Consider the following 17,276-nt stretch of genomic DNA (forward strand, 5'->3'; position numbering starts at 1 on the left):
TATCACTAGTTTTGTAAGAAAGGTGCCCAACTGTCTTCCAAAATGGCTGTACTATTTTACATTCCCACCAGCAACAAATTCTCATTCATTTTAAAATTATTATATTTACTGAGATATACTTCACATGCTATATAATTCACAGACCATACAATTCACCCACTTAAAGTGTAAAATTTTGTGGTTTCACTATATTCACAGAATTGTGCAACCATCATCACTATCCATCATCACTATCCATCACTATGCATCATCCTCCAAAGAAACCCATTAGTAGTCACTCCCGATTTTTCCCCAACTCTCCCTCCACCTCTAAGCCCCACCCCACCAGCTCCTGGCAACCACTAATCTACTTTACGTCACTATAGATTTGCTTACTGTGGATATTTCATTTAAATGGAATCTCATTCATTAAAAAAAAGAATTATTGTGTTTTCTGTGGCATGCCAGCTCTCATGCCAGATACCAGAATCACAGATTGGAGTAAAATCTAGTGTCTGCCTTCTAGTTGCTCACAGTCCAATCATAAACATTTGCTGAGTGCAGACCTCCCAGGCTTTTCTCTTGGGCATGACAGCCACACACACATTAGCTGGCGGAGGCCCTTTGCACCCATGGGACACTCAGGCCAAAGGGCCCATCATTCCCCTTTGGTTTCAGCTCTATTGGGTAGATGCTACCCACTGCTCCATCTCGTGTGCTGATCAGGCCTACAGATGTTTATCTTCAGTCCTACTCATCAAGTACATGTACTTGACCTGTCCTCTTCAAAAGACACCCTCCTTGGTAATGATTCAGAAATTTTAGTCTGTTTTTAAATGCACCCAGTTTGCCATCTTCTTTCCATTAAGATCAAAGGAATGTTTCTCCCGGGTTTCCAACAAGGTATTTGTGATGTTCCCCTGTGATAATGACTATACTTAGTACATATGAGGAGGTATACCGAGGTCTCTCTGCAGATCTTGAAAATAAGGTTAGCTTTAGAGAATGGAATTAGTAGAACTGACACGCACTGAAGGACACTGGCCATGTGTGGAAGTTAGTCATCTGAAGAGACTGTAGAAAAGCAGGTGGGGAGATGGGGAATTTCCAAAGTGACAAAGGAGTGATCTCAGAAGACATATTTTAACTAAGAAAGCTAAAATCTACATAACTCTAGAAGATTGTTCATAGATGGTATCAGGTTCCATGTGGAGTGTGAAAAGGGAGCCCAGAATTTCTGCAACAATTTGTTAATGTCTCTACCTTTGTCCAGAAATTAGCAAGATGATCTCACTGGAAAGCAAATCCCTTCAGTTCTTCAGGTATCACAGTTCCATGAGGTGATCATGAAACCTTCCAACTACCAACTGTCTCCCCATGTATGTATGGGGAGTGGCAGGCAGAACAAATTTAACAAGTTAGTTTATACATCAATCTCTTATGAGTTTGGCTCTTGGGAGTTAGCCCTCCTGCTCTGGCAAAATTGAGTTTCTGACCCAAAGGGGTAGGATCCGTACACCATGATGGTCTACCAAAGCACAAATGTGGAGAACAGAGGTTTGGGGAATGTGAAAACCATGGCCAAACACACAAAGGCCTGCCACATAGAAGAGAAATTTAACTAACTCTAGGCAGGCCCAACAAACAGAGATACTACAAGGTAGTAGTTAAAAACACAGGCTCTGGAGCCAAACTACTTGGCTCCAATACTTACTAGCTACATAAACTTGGGCAACTTAGCCTCCAGGCACCTCAATTTCCTCATCTGTGAAATAAAATGGTTGTGAAGACTAAATGGGATAACCCAAATAAATGCTTAGTATGACATCTGGAACACAGAAAGTTCTCAGAAGTTAGCCAACACATCATCATTGTCCAAAGGAGGAACAGACCACCCTTTGAGACGGGGAGCCCCCCAGAGCTCAACTGGAAGAGATACGTCAACTGAGGGCCAAATGTTGAATTTACTTCAACTCCAGGACTTCCAATTAGCTCCATGCCCCTACAACACTTACACACAATTCAAAACAAAAATGTGGTCTCAGTAGTTGATGTGTTTTCATGTAAAACTTTTTTTTTTTTTGCTGTTCAACCAATGTATACTTTTCTGATTACTTATGTGCAAAGCACCTGTTAGTTGATGAGAATGGGAAAGGTGGTCCCTTCCTTCAAGAAGCCGAACATCTAACTGAGAAAAGCAGATTAGAGAACCAGACAGTGATGCAAACGTGTGCTGGATTTAGGCCAACCATCCATTCGGTGCTTGTCTTTTTATTAAAGTGGCATAACCAAGAGAAGGGTCAGGGAAACCTGTATATCTAGAATCACTCTATTCTAAGGAACATGAGAAGCTCGTTAGTAAAGTAAACTGAAATCAGTCACATTCCCTCTCCCTCCCTCTCTCAATCTCAACCTCTCCTTTCCATTCCCTTCAAGGTCCAACAAAGTGGCATGATGGCTCTGGGACCTTTCAGTCTCAGATCCTCAGGCCGTATTGGCCACCCCACGGCAGCAGTTGGTGAAGGCAGACAAGCAGCTTCCATGCTGTAAGTCCATGGGACACTAAAGGCTGTCCATTATTTACTCGTAACTACTGCTCTAATGCCCCTCTTTGTCTCATCTGTAAGTACAATGGGAGAAGGAAAGTGGGCTTTCTTCACCTGGCACAGGAGGCTCTCAAATATTCACTGACTGAAGCAGGTTCATCCTGTGGCTTTTACAGTTAGCATGTGTAGGAAAAAACCCCTGATCCTCATTCTCTTAAAGCATCCTCCCCATCCCCAGTGACACTTTCTTTTTGTGACATTCGAACCACAGTTCCAGATTTCTTTTAGGTTCCATGGGATCTGGTTGCTGCATTTTAAGTATATTATTCTCCTTTAAAATATCACGTAGGGGAGAGAGGCCCCTGGGGTCTGCCTTGCACTTTGTGGACAAGCATCCAGGGCCAGGGACACCAGGAAACTACTCACAGTGGGACAGTTGCCAGTTAACTGATTGTTCTGTTGCCTCAAGAAATTCACAGCACCTTTGGGCAAGGGAACAGCAGTGTGGTGTTTATTGAAATCTACATCTGGTAGCAATTTGTCCAACAGCAACCAGCTTTCCCTCCTCCTTTTCTTGAGTCAAATAATCCACAGGGGCCCATAATAGTCCACAACTGTTCATCTGTGCAAGACCTGTATTGTGTCATTTATGTTCCTAATTACAGATCTGGGTTTATCAACGAGTTTCAGCATGGTATGTAATTTTTTAGACTGCAGTGGAGACTGAAGGCACATGTCCTGAGGCAGTGACACGTACGGACCATCACCATCTGGGCTGAAAGACGAAGCCTCGTGCTGGGCTCTGGGCCCACACTTGGTCTGCACAGACGGCCAGAGCACTCCCCATCCCCACCCTAGGAGGTGTGGCCTCACAACGGTGTGTGGAAGCTTGCAACAGCTGAGCCCTAACCTACAATGAGAAATCTGTATGCTGTAGAAAAAGGGAGAAGCCCTATACTCCGTTCTTGGAGAAAATTCCTTCCTCCTTTGGAGCGGGGGCTGGTGGTGAGGGAGACTGAGCAGCTGGTCTGCTAAAGGACTCAATGAATAAAGAGTTCTTTTATGGAGCCTGTGGCTAGGTGAGAAGATGGCATAAATCTAGAAAGCAGAGTAACTCAAGCTTGGGGGGCAAATCTGGTGACTGGAATTTCCAGATTTACAATAAAGTCCCCAGAGAAAAGCAGAACTGTTTAGGAGGGATGAGAACAGACACAGGAATAGAATTAAGAGTAGGGTAGACTTAGAATGGACTTTTGTACATACACCCAACACCCATCCACCCACATCAGCCCCTCCCCTGGGGGGACTGTGCCCCTCTTACCCTAACGGTGTGGTTCTAATCACTGTCCCTGCCTGTGACCCAAGGTGGCCAATCACGGCAACCCATGCCTGCCGGCTGCAAGTGGTCCAGAGAAGGCATGTGATTAGGGCCTGGTCAATCACAGTCTGGGTCTGGGGTTTTCCTTTTAGAGCCACTGGGGAAGATGCTCTTAAAGGAAAAATGAGATTTTGGAACTACCTGAGGCCATGGTTTTTGTTAAATGGGAGGGAAAAAAAAAAAACAAAAACTGGTTTGCAATCAGAGAGAATGAAGCCAACATTCAGAGATCAGATGAGCAGAACAGAGTTGAGCAGTAACTACAAAGGTGGCTGCAACACGAAAAGCCCCAATCTAGAATCCTTGGGGCCAGGGTTCCATGGCCTGGTTATAAATTCCTCGTTTATGTTAAAGCCAGTTTGAGCTTTTGGTGTCTGCCACTATAACCAGGGTCTGGATGGCTACAGAAGATTTCTCACTGAGAACAATTGCTATCCCACAGCAATTCACTGTATTTGTAATAGGGAACTCAATGCTTTTGTTCTGCAACAAGATATAAGTATTTCTAGTTTATCACTTACTTTTACATCAGATAGCTAAATAAACGAAAGTGGGGGCAAGCTCTTAATTTCGCTTTACAATTTAGGAAAAAAGGCCAGGAAGAAAGAAGTTCTTCTCTTACCTGCCCTTTTCCACTGGTATGTCTGGAGATGGAAACATGAACGAGTATAAACCTCATTCCCACAGAGTTTATTAAAAGCCAGTCTATTCTAAAAAACTGTTCAGAAGTAAGAAATAACAGTGATGCTGGTTTCCTAGGCCCTGGGATGGATGGTACAGTGCAAGAAACCATACTACCCAAGGACACGGTTGTAAGGAAACAGACGAAAAGCAAAACTGCTTTCTTAAAACCGCTCAGCGGGGCTTCCCTGGTGGCGCAGTGGTTGGGAATCTGCCTGCCAATGCAGGGGACACGGGTTCGAGCCCTGGTCTGGGAAGATCCCACATGCCGCGGAGCAACTAAGCCCGTGAGCCACAACTACTAAGCCTGCGGATCTGGAGCCTGTGCTCCACAACGGGAGAGGCCGTGATAGTGAGAGGCCCGCGCACCGCGATGAGGAGTGGACCCCACTCGCCGCAACTGGAGAAAGCTCTCGCACAGAAACGAAGACCCAACACAGCCAAAAATAAATAAATAAATAAATTATATATATATATATATATATATATATATATATATATATATATAAATAAAACTGCTCAGCATTGATGTAGTGGTACTCTCTACAAAGCAGAGCACATCCATGTCACTCCTTGTCCACCTCCCTCTCTGCTCCCAGGCTTGTGAGTGTACTGTAAGCCTCAAGATGTAAACACTGAGCATAGCTATGTTTAACTAGTCCAGTCAAGTTAGCAAATCAATTCACTTCTCTCAGCCTTGATCACCACATCCACAAAATGGGGTCACAGCCACCTGATAAGATTGTTTTGAGCGCCAAAAGGCTAGGTACCAAAGTGCCATGAAAATGATGGCTGATGTAATCAATGGTGCTTGCTATGCCTCTTGTGGTACTTTCTGTCAGAGATCCAGGCTGCACCCTGGGTCATGGGCCATTCTGGAATGGCTTCTCTCATTCTCCTTTCCTGCACTCGAAGTCCCATCTGTGAGGCCCAGCTCAAAATCCACCTCTTGCCCAGAGCCCTCTCTCTGTATCTGATGCCCTGAAATCCTGCAGGTCTTGCTGTGCCACGGGCTCAGCTCCTGTGCATGCCCAGCGCCCCGCAGTCATCCTGCACACACACCCCGGGCTACCCACTATCAGTCTCGTGAAGGCCTGGCTTGTACCTCTTTGAATCCCCACCCGACCATGAAATTGGAAAGGGGCCAATAAATATTTGTTGACCAACAGAAGCCATGATTAAATATGAACAATATTTTAAAAAGTATACACCTTAGAATATTTCATACTCCCTTCCCTCCCTGCTCTCCCACAGCTAAGTGAGAAGCAAGACAGATCAAAACTAAGATTTCAGAACCAAGAATCAATTTAATTTTACAGTATCAAAGCATGGAAATCCCCCAAATTCAACACATAGCAGCTGTTATGTTTGCAAGTGAGAAGGGTCAGCTGTAAAAATATAGCCCCTAGAATCATGGTCACAGGGCAGACTGCAAGAACACCTCCCCAGGACCCTCCACTGCAGACGCAGTCAGGAAGTCCGCGCAGGCGCACCCTGGGCCAGCAGCTCTCTACTTCGTAATCTCCACTTTCTCTTTCACAGACTGAAAAACCCCTCCTACCCAACAAAATGCACTATTTCATCTTATTTTTTTTTAATTATTCAAAGTCACACATAACTGCCAAGCAGAGCTTCAGAATGGGTCAAGCTGTTCAGTATTCTATTCTACTCAGAGACGACAGAATTCAGGGGGCAGGGATGGTGGTGCGGGAACAACTTGATGGTTTAGTTGGTCAATGTAATCTCATGGTGTAAATGTTTTATTTCTGTTTGGCTTTTCCAAACATCAAAAATAAGCTCCACAGTCCCATTCCTACCTCCTCAAAAGCCTCAAGCACTGGAGGGTGGATTGGCTATCAGGGCTGCTTCAGCCAGACCAGAATGCTCAGGTAATACCCGAAGATAACCTCACCTGGAAGAGGCCTGCCTGGGGCACCTGCCTAACGAAAGAACTGTGTCTCCCCATGTAGGGATGAGGGTGCCAGAAGAGCTTAACACATGTGCTCAAGTTTATATACCAAGTGACTGATGCTTAATTATTCTTTAAAAACTGTTTATGTATAAAGTTACAAACTTAAGGAGAAAGCAAACAGTGGCTTAAAGGGTGCCTTTAAAATCCTGTGGACTATTGGGAAATTCTGAATATGTGATGGATTTTAGGTGGTGTTATGGAATTATCGTTCACTGTTCTGTGACGATAACAGTATTCTACTTACACAGAAGAGTGTCTGTATGACTAGCAGATTCATGATAAAAACTTAGCAGGGGGCTTCCCTGGTGGTGCAGTGGTTGAGAGTCCGCCTGCCAATGCAGGGGACACGGGTTCGTGCCCCGGTCCGGGAAGATCCCATATGCCGTGGAGCAGCTGGGCCCGTGGGCCATGGCCGCTGAGCCTGCATGTCCGGAGGCTGTGCTCTGCAATGGGAGAGGCCACAATGGTGAGAGGCCCGCGTACCGAAAAAAGCAAACAAACAAACAACAACAACAAAAAAACTTAGCGGGGAGGTGTCACTGTATATGGAACTTGCTTTCAAATGGTTCAGGAAAAGAGACATTGTGTGAATATGTATGTAGTATGTGTGTGGAAAGAGAGCGCAAGAGATAAACTAGGTTGTGGCAAGACGCTAACAGAGGAATCCAAGAGGAAGTTATTGCGGTATTCATTTTACTTTTCTTTAAACTTTTCTGTATGTTTGAGAATTTTCAAAATAAAAAGTCTTGGGAAAAAATAAAATCCTGTGATAAAGAGGGAAGTTAAAAAAATTCAGAGCCAGGTTGGGATGTGGATCTGTCAAACACCTGCTTCAACGTACAACAACAGAGCACTCTCCTCTTCCTCTCACCCTTCCATTAGGGGCTGACATGTTGACTATCTTCTCCCAGAAAGCCCACAAGGGAGGCACTTGGCCAGTGGGCCCCTTTAGCATCCCACCCCCAATAAAGTATTTACTGGCTACCCGTGTTGCAGGAAAGGGTTAAATGAGGTGCACAGAGACTAAGGCTTTGAAAACTAAGACGCAATAAGAACATGAGAAATCACTGTTGCATCTACACCAAGTTCATTTCTACAAACAGCGAGCACACTGTCACCAGCAGAAAATCACCACTACCACCAGGAGCTGGACAGAGAGACGAGAAGAGGCAGAAGCACAGAGAGCCCCAGCTATGTGCCGTGGGGCTATGCGCTTGTTTTCTTTTCTTTTTAAAACATCTTTATGGAGAAGTAATTCACATTACCACACAATTCACCCATTAAAGTGTATAATTCATTAGTTTTAGTGCATTCACAGTGTGCAACCGTTATCACAATCCAAGATTAGAACACTTCATCGCCTCAGAAAGAAACCCTTACCCATAAGTGGTCACTCCTCATTCTCCCCCCAAGTCCCCACGCCCACTCTTCGGCAACCACTAATCTGCTCTCTGACTCTACGGATTTTTAAATTCTGGACGTTTCATATAAATGAAATACTATAATATGTGGCCTTTTGTGACTGGCTTCCTTCACTTAGCATAATTTCAACCTTCATCCGCGTTGTAGCTGTCTTTCCTTTTTATTACCAAATAACATTCCATTATGATTCCAAAAGTAATATCTACATTTTATTGATCCATTTACCAGCTGATGGGCCTGTCGGTTGTTTCTACCTTTTAGCTATTATGATAAATAATGCTGTTATAAACATTTGCATACAAGTTTCTGTGCGAACATATGTTTTCATTTCTCTTGCTTATATACCTAGAAGTGGAAGAGCACAACCATATGGCTACTCTATTTAACTCTGTGAGGAACTGCCAGACTGTTTTCCAAATTGACTGCACCGTTTTACATTTCTACTAACAGTGTGTGAGGGTTCCAATTTCTCCACATCTTGCCAACACTTATTACTGTCATCCTTTTGATTATAGCCATCTTAGTGGGTATGCAGTAGTATCTCACAGTGGTTTTGATCTGCCTTTCTCTGATGGCTAATGATGCTGAGCATCTTTTCATGGACTTACTAGACATCTGTATATCTTTGAAGAAACGGTTATTTATTTTTAAAAATAATATACATTTATTTATTTATTTTGGCTGCACTGGGTCTTTGTTGCTGCGCACAGGCTTCCTCTAATTGCAGCAAACAGGGGCTACTCTTCGTCGTGGTGCATGGGCTTCTCATTGCGGTGGCTTCTCTTGTTGCGGAGCAGGGGCTCTAGGCATGTAGGCTTCAGTAGTTGTGGCACGTGGGCTCAAGAGTTGTGGCTCATGGCTCTAGAGCACAGGCTCAGTAGTTGTGGCGCACGGGCTTAGTTACTCCGCGGCATGTGGGATCTTCCCGGACCAGGGCTCAAACCCGTGTCCCCTGCACGGGCAGGCAGATTCTTAACCACTGCGCCACCAGGGAAGTCCCAAGAAACGGCTATTTAAATCCATTGCCCATTTTTAAATTGAGCTAGATGTCTTTTTATTATTGAGTTGTAAGGGTTGCCTATATATTCTGGATACCGGTTCCTCATCAGATAAATGAATTGCAAAAAACTTTTTTCTCTAATTCTGTAGGCTGTCTTTTCACTTCTTTGATAGCATCCTTTGAAGCACAAAGTTTTAAATTTTGATGGAGCCCAATTAATCTGTCTTTTTTGTTAGGTACTTTCTTATTTAATGCTCACAGTAACTGTGAGGAGCAGAAATTACTGATCCCATTCTACAAATGAGGAACGTGAAGCTCAATGAAGTAAATGACCCAAGGTCTCACACAGGGCCACTGCACATGGTTCTGCCCTGCACAACCCATAAGGGTGAACAGAGCAGTCCTGGCCATTTGTTGGAGCTGGGCTATGAACTCAGGCCTTCTGACCAAGCCTGGGTTCAGGCACTCATACACTCTATGTATGTTATAGTGTAATATGGCCGATTTTTAAACAAGCTCCTCACATATTATACATTTAACATTCTAAGGATGCTGCCATTACTTAAAACTACAGGATTTTGGAGTCTGTCTTTGGAAGCTGTATGAAAAGGTAGTGAGTGGCATGTTTTATAAACATATTTAATTAAAGTGAGGGGAGATTTGAGTTTATGAAGAAGCCAAAAGTCCTCGGTACCGAAGTCTGGAGAATAAGTTATTTGGCCAGATTGCACCATTTTGGATTTACATACTGCTACAGAAACCAACCAGTACCAAGTATGAGAAGTGATTAAAAGGTTCAAAGTACAGGTATATCTAAGTCTCAAAAGAATGCAACCAGAACTGTTTCTAGCAATGGCAGCCAGATATGAAAGATACCAGAGAATATTTGTATAATGTATAAAAAGGAATCAGTCTGATGCATTTGAAAACATTTTGATATAAAAATTGGCCATCTCTTTACTTCTTGGTCATACCAGGTATACTGAATCAAAATCACTGAATTACTAGAGCTAAAAAGGATTTCACATTTGCTTCCATCTCCTTATTTTAATTTGGTAAACTGATGCACAAAATGTTCTCATGACTCAAATACTCATGAGAACACTAGCAGAATAGGGACTAAAATTTAAGGAGGATGCAGTTTCCATGTTCTATTTCTTAATATTAGCTGTTTGAACTCAGCATTTATGGTTCTTCCCCTCTCTCTGCCACACACCTCCAAGTGGGCTGTACCATCCAAGACTCCTCTTCTAAAGGGTGCGGAACTCTGCCCAGGCTTCACTGTCCCTCCTCCAACTGGATCGTTCCCTAATACCAACTTATCTAAACATCTCAAATCCATGTAGATAGCTCTGACAGCAAATAGAAGTGACTCATTTTATAAAGTGAGCTCTGAAGGGATACTGCCAAGCCTTATTTCAAAAACCAGGCTCTAGTTTCCAATGTAAGAATTAAATGGCTTTCTGCCTGCTGTTTCTGCCTTTCCCCCCTCACTTAAGGAAAGAAAGCCAAAGCTGTGTCTTGAGGGATTGCTCCATAAGGAAAAATCAAGGCAGGATACAGTCTCAGGATGGGCCAGTGCAGGTTGGAAGTGGGCTAGCAGGCTTGGGAAAAGAGAAGTGGATTCACGAGCAGGCTAGGTCAGTCCCCAGAGTGATTTCTCTCCATTGGCAACAGGTTTAAGTGCTGACACGGGGGTTTCCCACAGCTTCTACTGGCCTCCAAAGGCATATTTGTCATCGGAGGCTCTTGATGAAGCTGTACATACATATCTGACTGTTGTTAAATACAAAACAAAACAAAGCAAAAATATTCCACAGGAACCAAATCAAAACCAGCTGTAAGGGGGAGAGGCCAAAAACTCAGTGTAAGTGCAAAAGTCCCAGCAGAAACACTTGTTAATTGTGCTATTTACTTTGCTAAACAGTAAACTGTCATGCCAATGAAGTCATATCACATGACTATAATGTTTTTCATATGACTTTCCTGCTATGAGAGAAATGGGCATTTTATTTTCTAGAATTCTGAATTCTGTAGTGGATGAGTCAAAATCTGAGTTTTAATTAAAAAATCAACCCATCGGCCCAGCCCTGTTCATTTCTAGTCTGTTTATGACCTTACATCCTATGTTATAGCTGGTGTGCTAAACTTACTTTATAAATGATCATTCATTAATCCCCAATTCTGCAGAAAGCAACTTCTGCTTAGCAAAAATGCAATTCTTTTGAAAGAATGCTGTAACTGCAATCCTAAAAACATAACTGTATGATACAGCATCAGTCAAGGGGAGAAAACATAGCCTAAAATTAATCTTGGAATCATGAAACTTGCAAACTTTCAAGAATGAGAATGAAATATTTCAGGAAAGTTGGGTCATGGAATTTTGGAATTTGAGTATCTCAAGGATATACCAATATAGCTTGTTTCATTAACTCTTATAATCAGTGTTTTCTCTCTAGTTAGATAGAATTTGAAAATTATTTGGCGTTTCCCACAGCACTATGTTGAACTCACAGTTGGAACTAAATCAGTACATGTGAACTGATACTTGATGAAAAATAACCCTAAGAAGATAAGTCACAACACATTTTATGAAAAGATGGCTAAGTCATTCACATGTTTGGTTTAGACTAAGCCTTTCTTCAACAAATTCAGCAATTTAAACAGTATTTGGTGAGCACTTCAACAGCTTTGTGACTTGGATATCTTGTGTTTCATCAACTTTAAGGCCATTTCCTTTGGTTCCAACTGGGATAAACAGCCATCTAGGAGCCATATGGACCTGGGGTCAATCTCCAAACATCCAAACCCATTCTCAGTAAGGGTCTTGAAAGGAAAGGTCAGAACTCCATGCAAAATTCCGTACTCAGCCAGCAACATTTTAAGAGCGTGAAAAGCTGAGTGGGGCCTTTTAATACCTCATGGGCAGATGCACCTACAATTTGGCAGCTAGATGGGCTACAAAGAACACGAATCTCTGTCCAATACCCTTTCCTTATGAAATGTTAGCATTAGCAAAAACATTTCTGACGTGGGTATTTAAAATTTTTTAATCTACAGCTTGAAATAAAATTAACATACCACACACATTTCTCATTTAAGTTTTCTTGCATCCTAGCTCTACAGCTTCACCTCATTGCGCTAAATGAAACAGAATAATTTTATCTGCGAAATCAACCTACCAGTTCTGTTCTTTTTCTCCAAACTCTATCTCCATCCTATCTCTAATACCATCTAGTCATTTTCACTCATTTATTCCACTACCTCAAAATCATCATACCCCCCAGACGAACTTACCTTTGTGAGTCTGGCGCCCCCTTCCACCCCACTGCCAGTCCCCACTCTGCACCTTGCTCCTCGACCCCTCCTCCAACAGAAACCAACCTGGCAGTTTGTTTGTTAATCTCAACAGCACTATCATTAAACTAGTAACCTGGACTAAAATAATGGCAATCATTTTTGTATACTTGATGATGGAAGGGAGATGGGTGCAAAAAACTGGGTTGCACTGGTCAATCTCACTAAATCTGGATGATTCTGTCTTGAAAATCTCTCTCAATCCATTCTCTCTGTGCCCCTTTCTATGAAAATAAAGGGATTTGTAGTCTCTAGCGGGATCAGCTTTGTATTCATCCTTCATAAAGGGGATATATTTAGGGAGACAGACCACAGGTATTAAGGGATAGGAGAAAGTTTAATAGCATCAAAACATTTTTCTTCTTTAAATTGAGAAGAATTACCTTGCTACAATATGGATGAACCTAGAAAACATCATGCTAAGTTACAGACATCAGACACAAAGGCCATGCATTGTTTGGCTTCATTTATGTGACATGTCCAGAATAGGCAAATCCCGTGAGACAGCAGGGAGATGAGCAGTTATCAGGACTGCAAGGAGCAGGTGGGAACAAGGAGTGACGGCTCAATGGGTACGGAGCTCCTTTTCGTGGGCATGAGAAGGTACTAACCTTAGGAATAACAGCAGCCTAACAACTCTGTGAATGCACTAAAAACCACCAGATTGTATACTCTTAAAGGGTAAATTTCATGGTATGTGAGTTATAGGTCAATAAAACTGTTACTAAAAAGTACATTATCTGATTTCAGGTAACTCCAACTAAATGCTCACAATCTGAGTGACACACCGAAGACTCCTGGCCTCTGGGTCCTTTATCCCTAGGATGCCCTGGCCCTCCCTTCCTGTCCGACTCCTTCCGTACACTTTCCCTGCCCAAATCCAACTCTTATTTTTAGAGAGCCCCTACTCATCCTTTAAAACTAAATGGAATATTTGGTCCCTGGGAAGTTCTCCTTGACATCCCTGCTCCCCCAGGGAGTAACTTCCCCTGCTCCCTCAGCACCTAATATATAAATGACTACAACATTTCTGATGATACTAGAGTTCACTATTTACGTCTCTGCTTTGCACACTAGACTGTGAACTCATTTCATTAACTTCTGTATTCAGTCACTAGCATAGTGCCTTGCTACCAAGTTTTCAAAAGATGTTCAGTAAAGGTTTTTTTTTTAAGCTAGTATTTGTACAAATACATATTTTGTAAACAATGTATCACATGATACTGTCACATATCTTTTGCAATTCCAGTGCTGATGGGTGAAAACAGCCCAAGATGAGAATTAATTGGGCGTTCCTGATTGCACTGCTAAAATAAGTAAGTTGGGACCTTTCTATATGGGACACAGAAGTTTGTATTTTTATTACTGAACATCTGTAAAGGCACTGGGAATCAAGTACGCAAATCAAAACACTAGCTTTACACAGTGTATATGTGTATATTTTTTGATATTCATACTTATTTATTTACACACACATTTTTCAAAGTAAAGTAAAAAAATATAGGCAAGACAATGATTTTTGTTGCTCTGAGGTCTGCTGGTGAGAATTATCTTTTTAAAACACAGTCCTATTTAGAGCTTTTTAAGAAAAAGAATAATCCTTTCCTAAGACAGGAGTTGCAAATTCCAATACCAATAAGGGTCATCAACTGAAGAACCTCTTTTTTTTTTTTTTTTAACATCTTTATTGGAGTATAATTGCTTCACAATGATGTGTTAGTTTCTGCTGTATAACAAAGTGAATCAGCTATATGTATACATAGATCCCCATATCTCCTCCCTCTTGCGTCTCCCTCCCACCCGCCCTATCCCACCCCTCTAGGTGGTCACAAGCTGACCTCTCTGTGCTATGCGGCCACTTCCCACTAGCTATCTATTTTACGTTTGGTAGTGTATAGATGTCCATGCCACTCCTCACTTTGTCCCAGCTTACCCTTCCCCCTCCCCGTGTCCTCAAGTCCATTCTCTATTAGGTCTGCATCTTTATTCCTGTCCTGCCCCTAGGTTCTTCATAACCTTTTTTTATTTTTCTAATTCCTTATATATGTGTTAGCATACGGTATTTCTTTTTCTCTTTCTGACTTACCTCACTCTGTATGACAGACTCTAGGTCCATCCACCTCACTACAAATAACTCAATTTCATTTCTTTTTATGGCTGAGTAATATTCCATTGTATATATGTGCCACATCTTCTTTATCCATTCATCTGTCGATGGACACTTAGGTTGCTTCCGTGTCCTGGCTATTGTAAATAGAGCTGCAGTGAACACTGTGGTACATGACTCTTTTTGAATTATGGTTTTCTCAGGGTATATGCCCAGTAGTGGGATTGTTGGGTTGTATGGTAGTTCCATTTTTAGTTTTTTAAGGAACCACCATACTGTGAAGAACATCGTCTAAACAGAGCATCCTCACCTAAAGAATACCTTTGGGCAAGAAACTAACAGCAGTGTGTGTCTCCAGGAAGAGAACTGGGTGTTAAGGGACAGGTGCAGAAGGAAGGTTTCCTTTCCACACAGAATATTTTTATGCCTTTAAAAATTTGTATCAAGTGCATTATTTATCTACAAAATTTTCTTCTTGGCTCCAGCTAACATCACTATTAAGGAATGCAGGCCTGGGGTTGCCAGATCTGATTTTTCAAAGAAGCTGGAAATAGGAACGTTCATATTTTTAGGTAAAACTCATTATTTTTAAATGTTGGCTTTATTCAGAATTTAACACATAGGGTAGGCCAAACAAAACACACCTGTAAGCCATATCTGGCTCATAGGCCAACCAGTTTACCACCTCTAATCTAAAATTTGATGTGTAACTTATGATTCCAAAACTATAAATGTAATTTAATAGAGGAAAACTTCAAGAAGAAAGATAAGACTTGTGGATGAAATCATACCCCCTTCCGCCCTACCACCTAGCTGCTATTGCTCTCAAACTTCCCCTTCTCCTTCTGGGCCTTTGAAAAGATTATGAATGTTTGACCAACCAAAACGCAAAACAAGCCAGGTTTAATGAAGGAATCGGCCCATTATCCGAGCATCTGCTCTGTTTTTGAAGAGTGAAACATGGGATCAATTTCAAGTTGCAATTCTTCCAGGCAGTCAAAGAGAAGTATGTGAATTATTTCTAGCTGGGTGGAAGAATTCCCCCAGCCAACTAGTCAAATGACTGCGTGGTTGAAAAGACCCGTAAGTTATTTTTCCCTTGCCATCAGTGCTGCTCAAAAGAAAAAATGGCAGCCATGATCAACATAATACTCTGAACCATGTCTGGGAAGCCAATCACAGCTCTGAGAAACATCTCAACATCTCTTAAAGTCCTGTAAATGAAGCTAAGATACCCTATGTGGGTCTAACTATTGGTCATAAGTGGAAGATTGCATCTGCTGAATGCCCAGAGGACACCAAATCAAGTCAAAGAATCATCAGTTTCAGCTCTAAGTCTAGCACTAGAAGAGCACTACCATGATTTTCTGGGGTGGCTGCTGAAACCTTCACAAGATTTCCTTCTGCTATTTCTACATCGTTTTCCTATACTCAGGGCTAGTTCCAGTCTTCTCAACACCAGCCTTTTCACCACCAGCTACTGCAGTATTGGGCTTGACCATCACTCACTGACCACTGGGGCTTGCCCCAATGTTGAGCATACAAAACCCCAGGCAGAAATCAATCAACTATGTTACTCAACGTCTGTTACTCAACAGAGGAACTATGTTACTCTCAACATCAGTTACTATGGGACTGATGGTAACTTTGCAAGTATTCCACTCCCATAGGATACAGGCACTCAAGGTTTTCCTTATGCAGCTTGCGGAAACGCTGTGACAGGCCACATTTTTCCTAAGAGCTTCTTTACCTAGGCTACTGGGTGGGGGTGGGGTGGGGTGGGGGTTGGAGGTGGGTAGGGAATGGCGGGGGCAGATGTTGGTTTAATCTCATTTAATCTCATTCATCCATTTTGAGGAACTGTCTGTTTGGCCAAGTGACCCAGCGGCGCCACACATACACAGCATACCCTTTTCTAAGTACAGTGAGCATTTGGAAAAGCAAAATGATAATCTAGTTTGTAATCCCAGTCTTAAAACACACACACACACACACACACACACACACACACGCACACTGGTAGCAACCCAGGAAATTACGATTTGCAAAATATTCTAAATGACAAGCAAAACAAAACTCTCTTAGGTTGTAACTGAGGAAGCCATTTCGTGGTGAGGTTCAGTGGCCTACAAAGATGGGTTCAGCTGTGAAATAAAAGACATGGCCAGAGTCCAATGTCTTCCCTGACTTGCATTTTGATGTATGGACATCACAGCCAACCCTCCAAGGGCCACAGGCATGCTGTTCTTCAGTAAGGACCAGAGGAGCTTGGAAATCAATAACCTGTACTTCCTTTATCAGCAATTTTGTGCATTTGGAACCTACCACACAATACCTGCACACTGCGTCATCCACCAACTGCAGAAGGTTCATTTTCTGAGAAGTAGCAGACTTATTTAGCGATTTTGTCCTAAGGAAAAACTGTAATGAACTGCTTCCTCCCTTTTCCATAAATCCAATTATCAAACAGGTTTGAAACACATCAGCCTTCTGAACAAAACGCTTGTTTTAGTCTTACCTCAGCAGCCTGGGTCTCCTGATGCAGCAACGTAAGACCAGTCAAATCCTCTAAGAAGGAATGTGAAGAATTAAACACCTTCACCAGGAAATTAAATCCTTCTCGTTCATACTGATCAAGAACCTGTAAGATATTTATACATATAGATGTATTTAAGGCGGCTGTAGGCTTTAAATGCATATTAAGAGAGTTTCACTTCTAATAATCACTTGTCAAAAATGGAACTAAAACTAGAATTAAAAATTAAATATGGGAAAAATCAATATGGTAGGCAAACAACTGTGAGGGCTTAGGATTTATTATTTTCTCTTTCTTA

The 17,276-nt window shown here is 42.2% G+C and overlaps 1 protein-coding gene across 3 annotated transcripts in view; it reads right to left on the reverse strand.

The window, feature by feature from the left end:
* ATG7 (autophagy related 7) overlaps positions 1–17,276 on the reverse strand; it is a gene marked incomplete at its 5' end in the record, with an annotated part of 227,864 nt that overhangs the window by 102,188 nt on the left and 108,400 nt on the right. For all 3 annotated transcript variants that reach the window (XM_082848856.1, XM_082848857.1, XM_082848858.1), the window contains one exon: positions 16,961–17,083. In XM_082848856.1, the coding sequence (XP_082704982.1) occupies positions 16,961–17,083 (123 nt within the window). The remainder of the gene's footprint in view (positions 1–16,960; positions 17,084–17,276) is intronic.

Source organism: Leucopleurus acutus (assembly GCF_964270905.1).
Source record: "Leucopleurus acutus genome assembly, chromosome: 10".
In the NCBI taxonomy this organism is placed as follows: domain Eukaryota; kingdom Metazoa; phylum Chordata; class Mammalia; order Artiodactyla; family Delphinidae; genus Leucopleurus; species Leucopleurus acutus.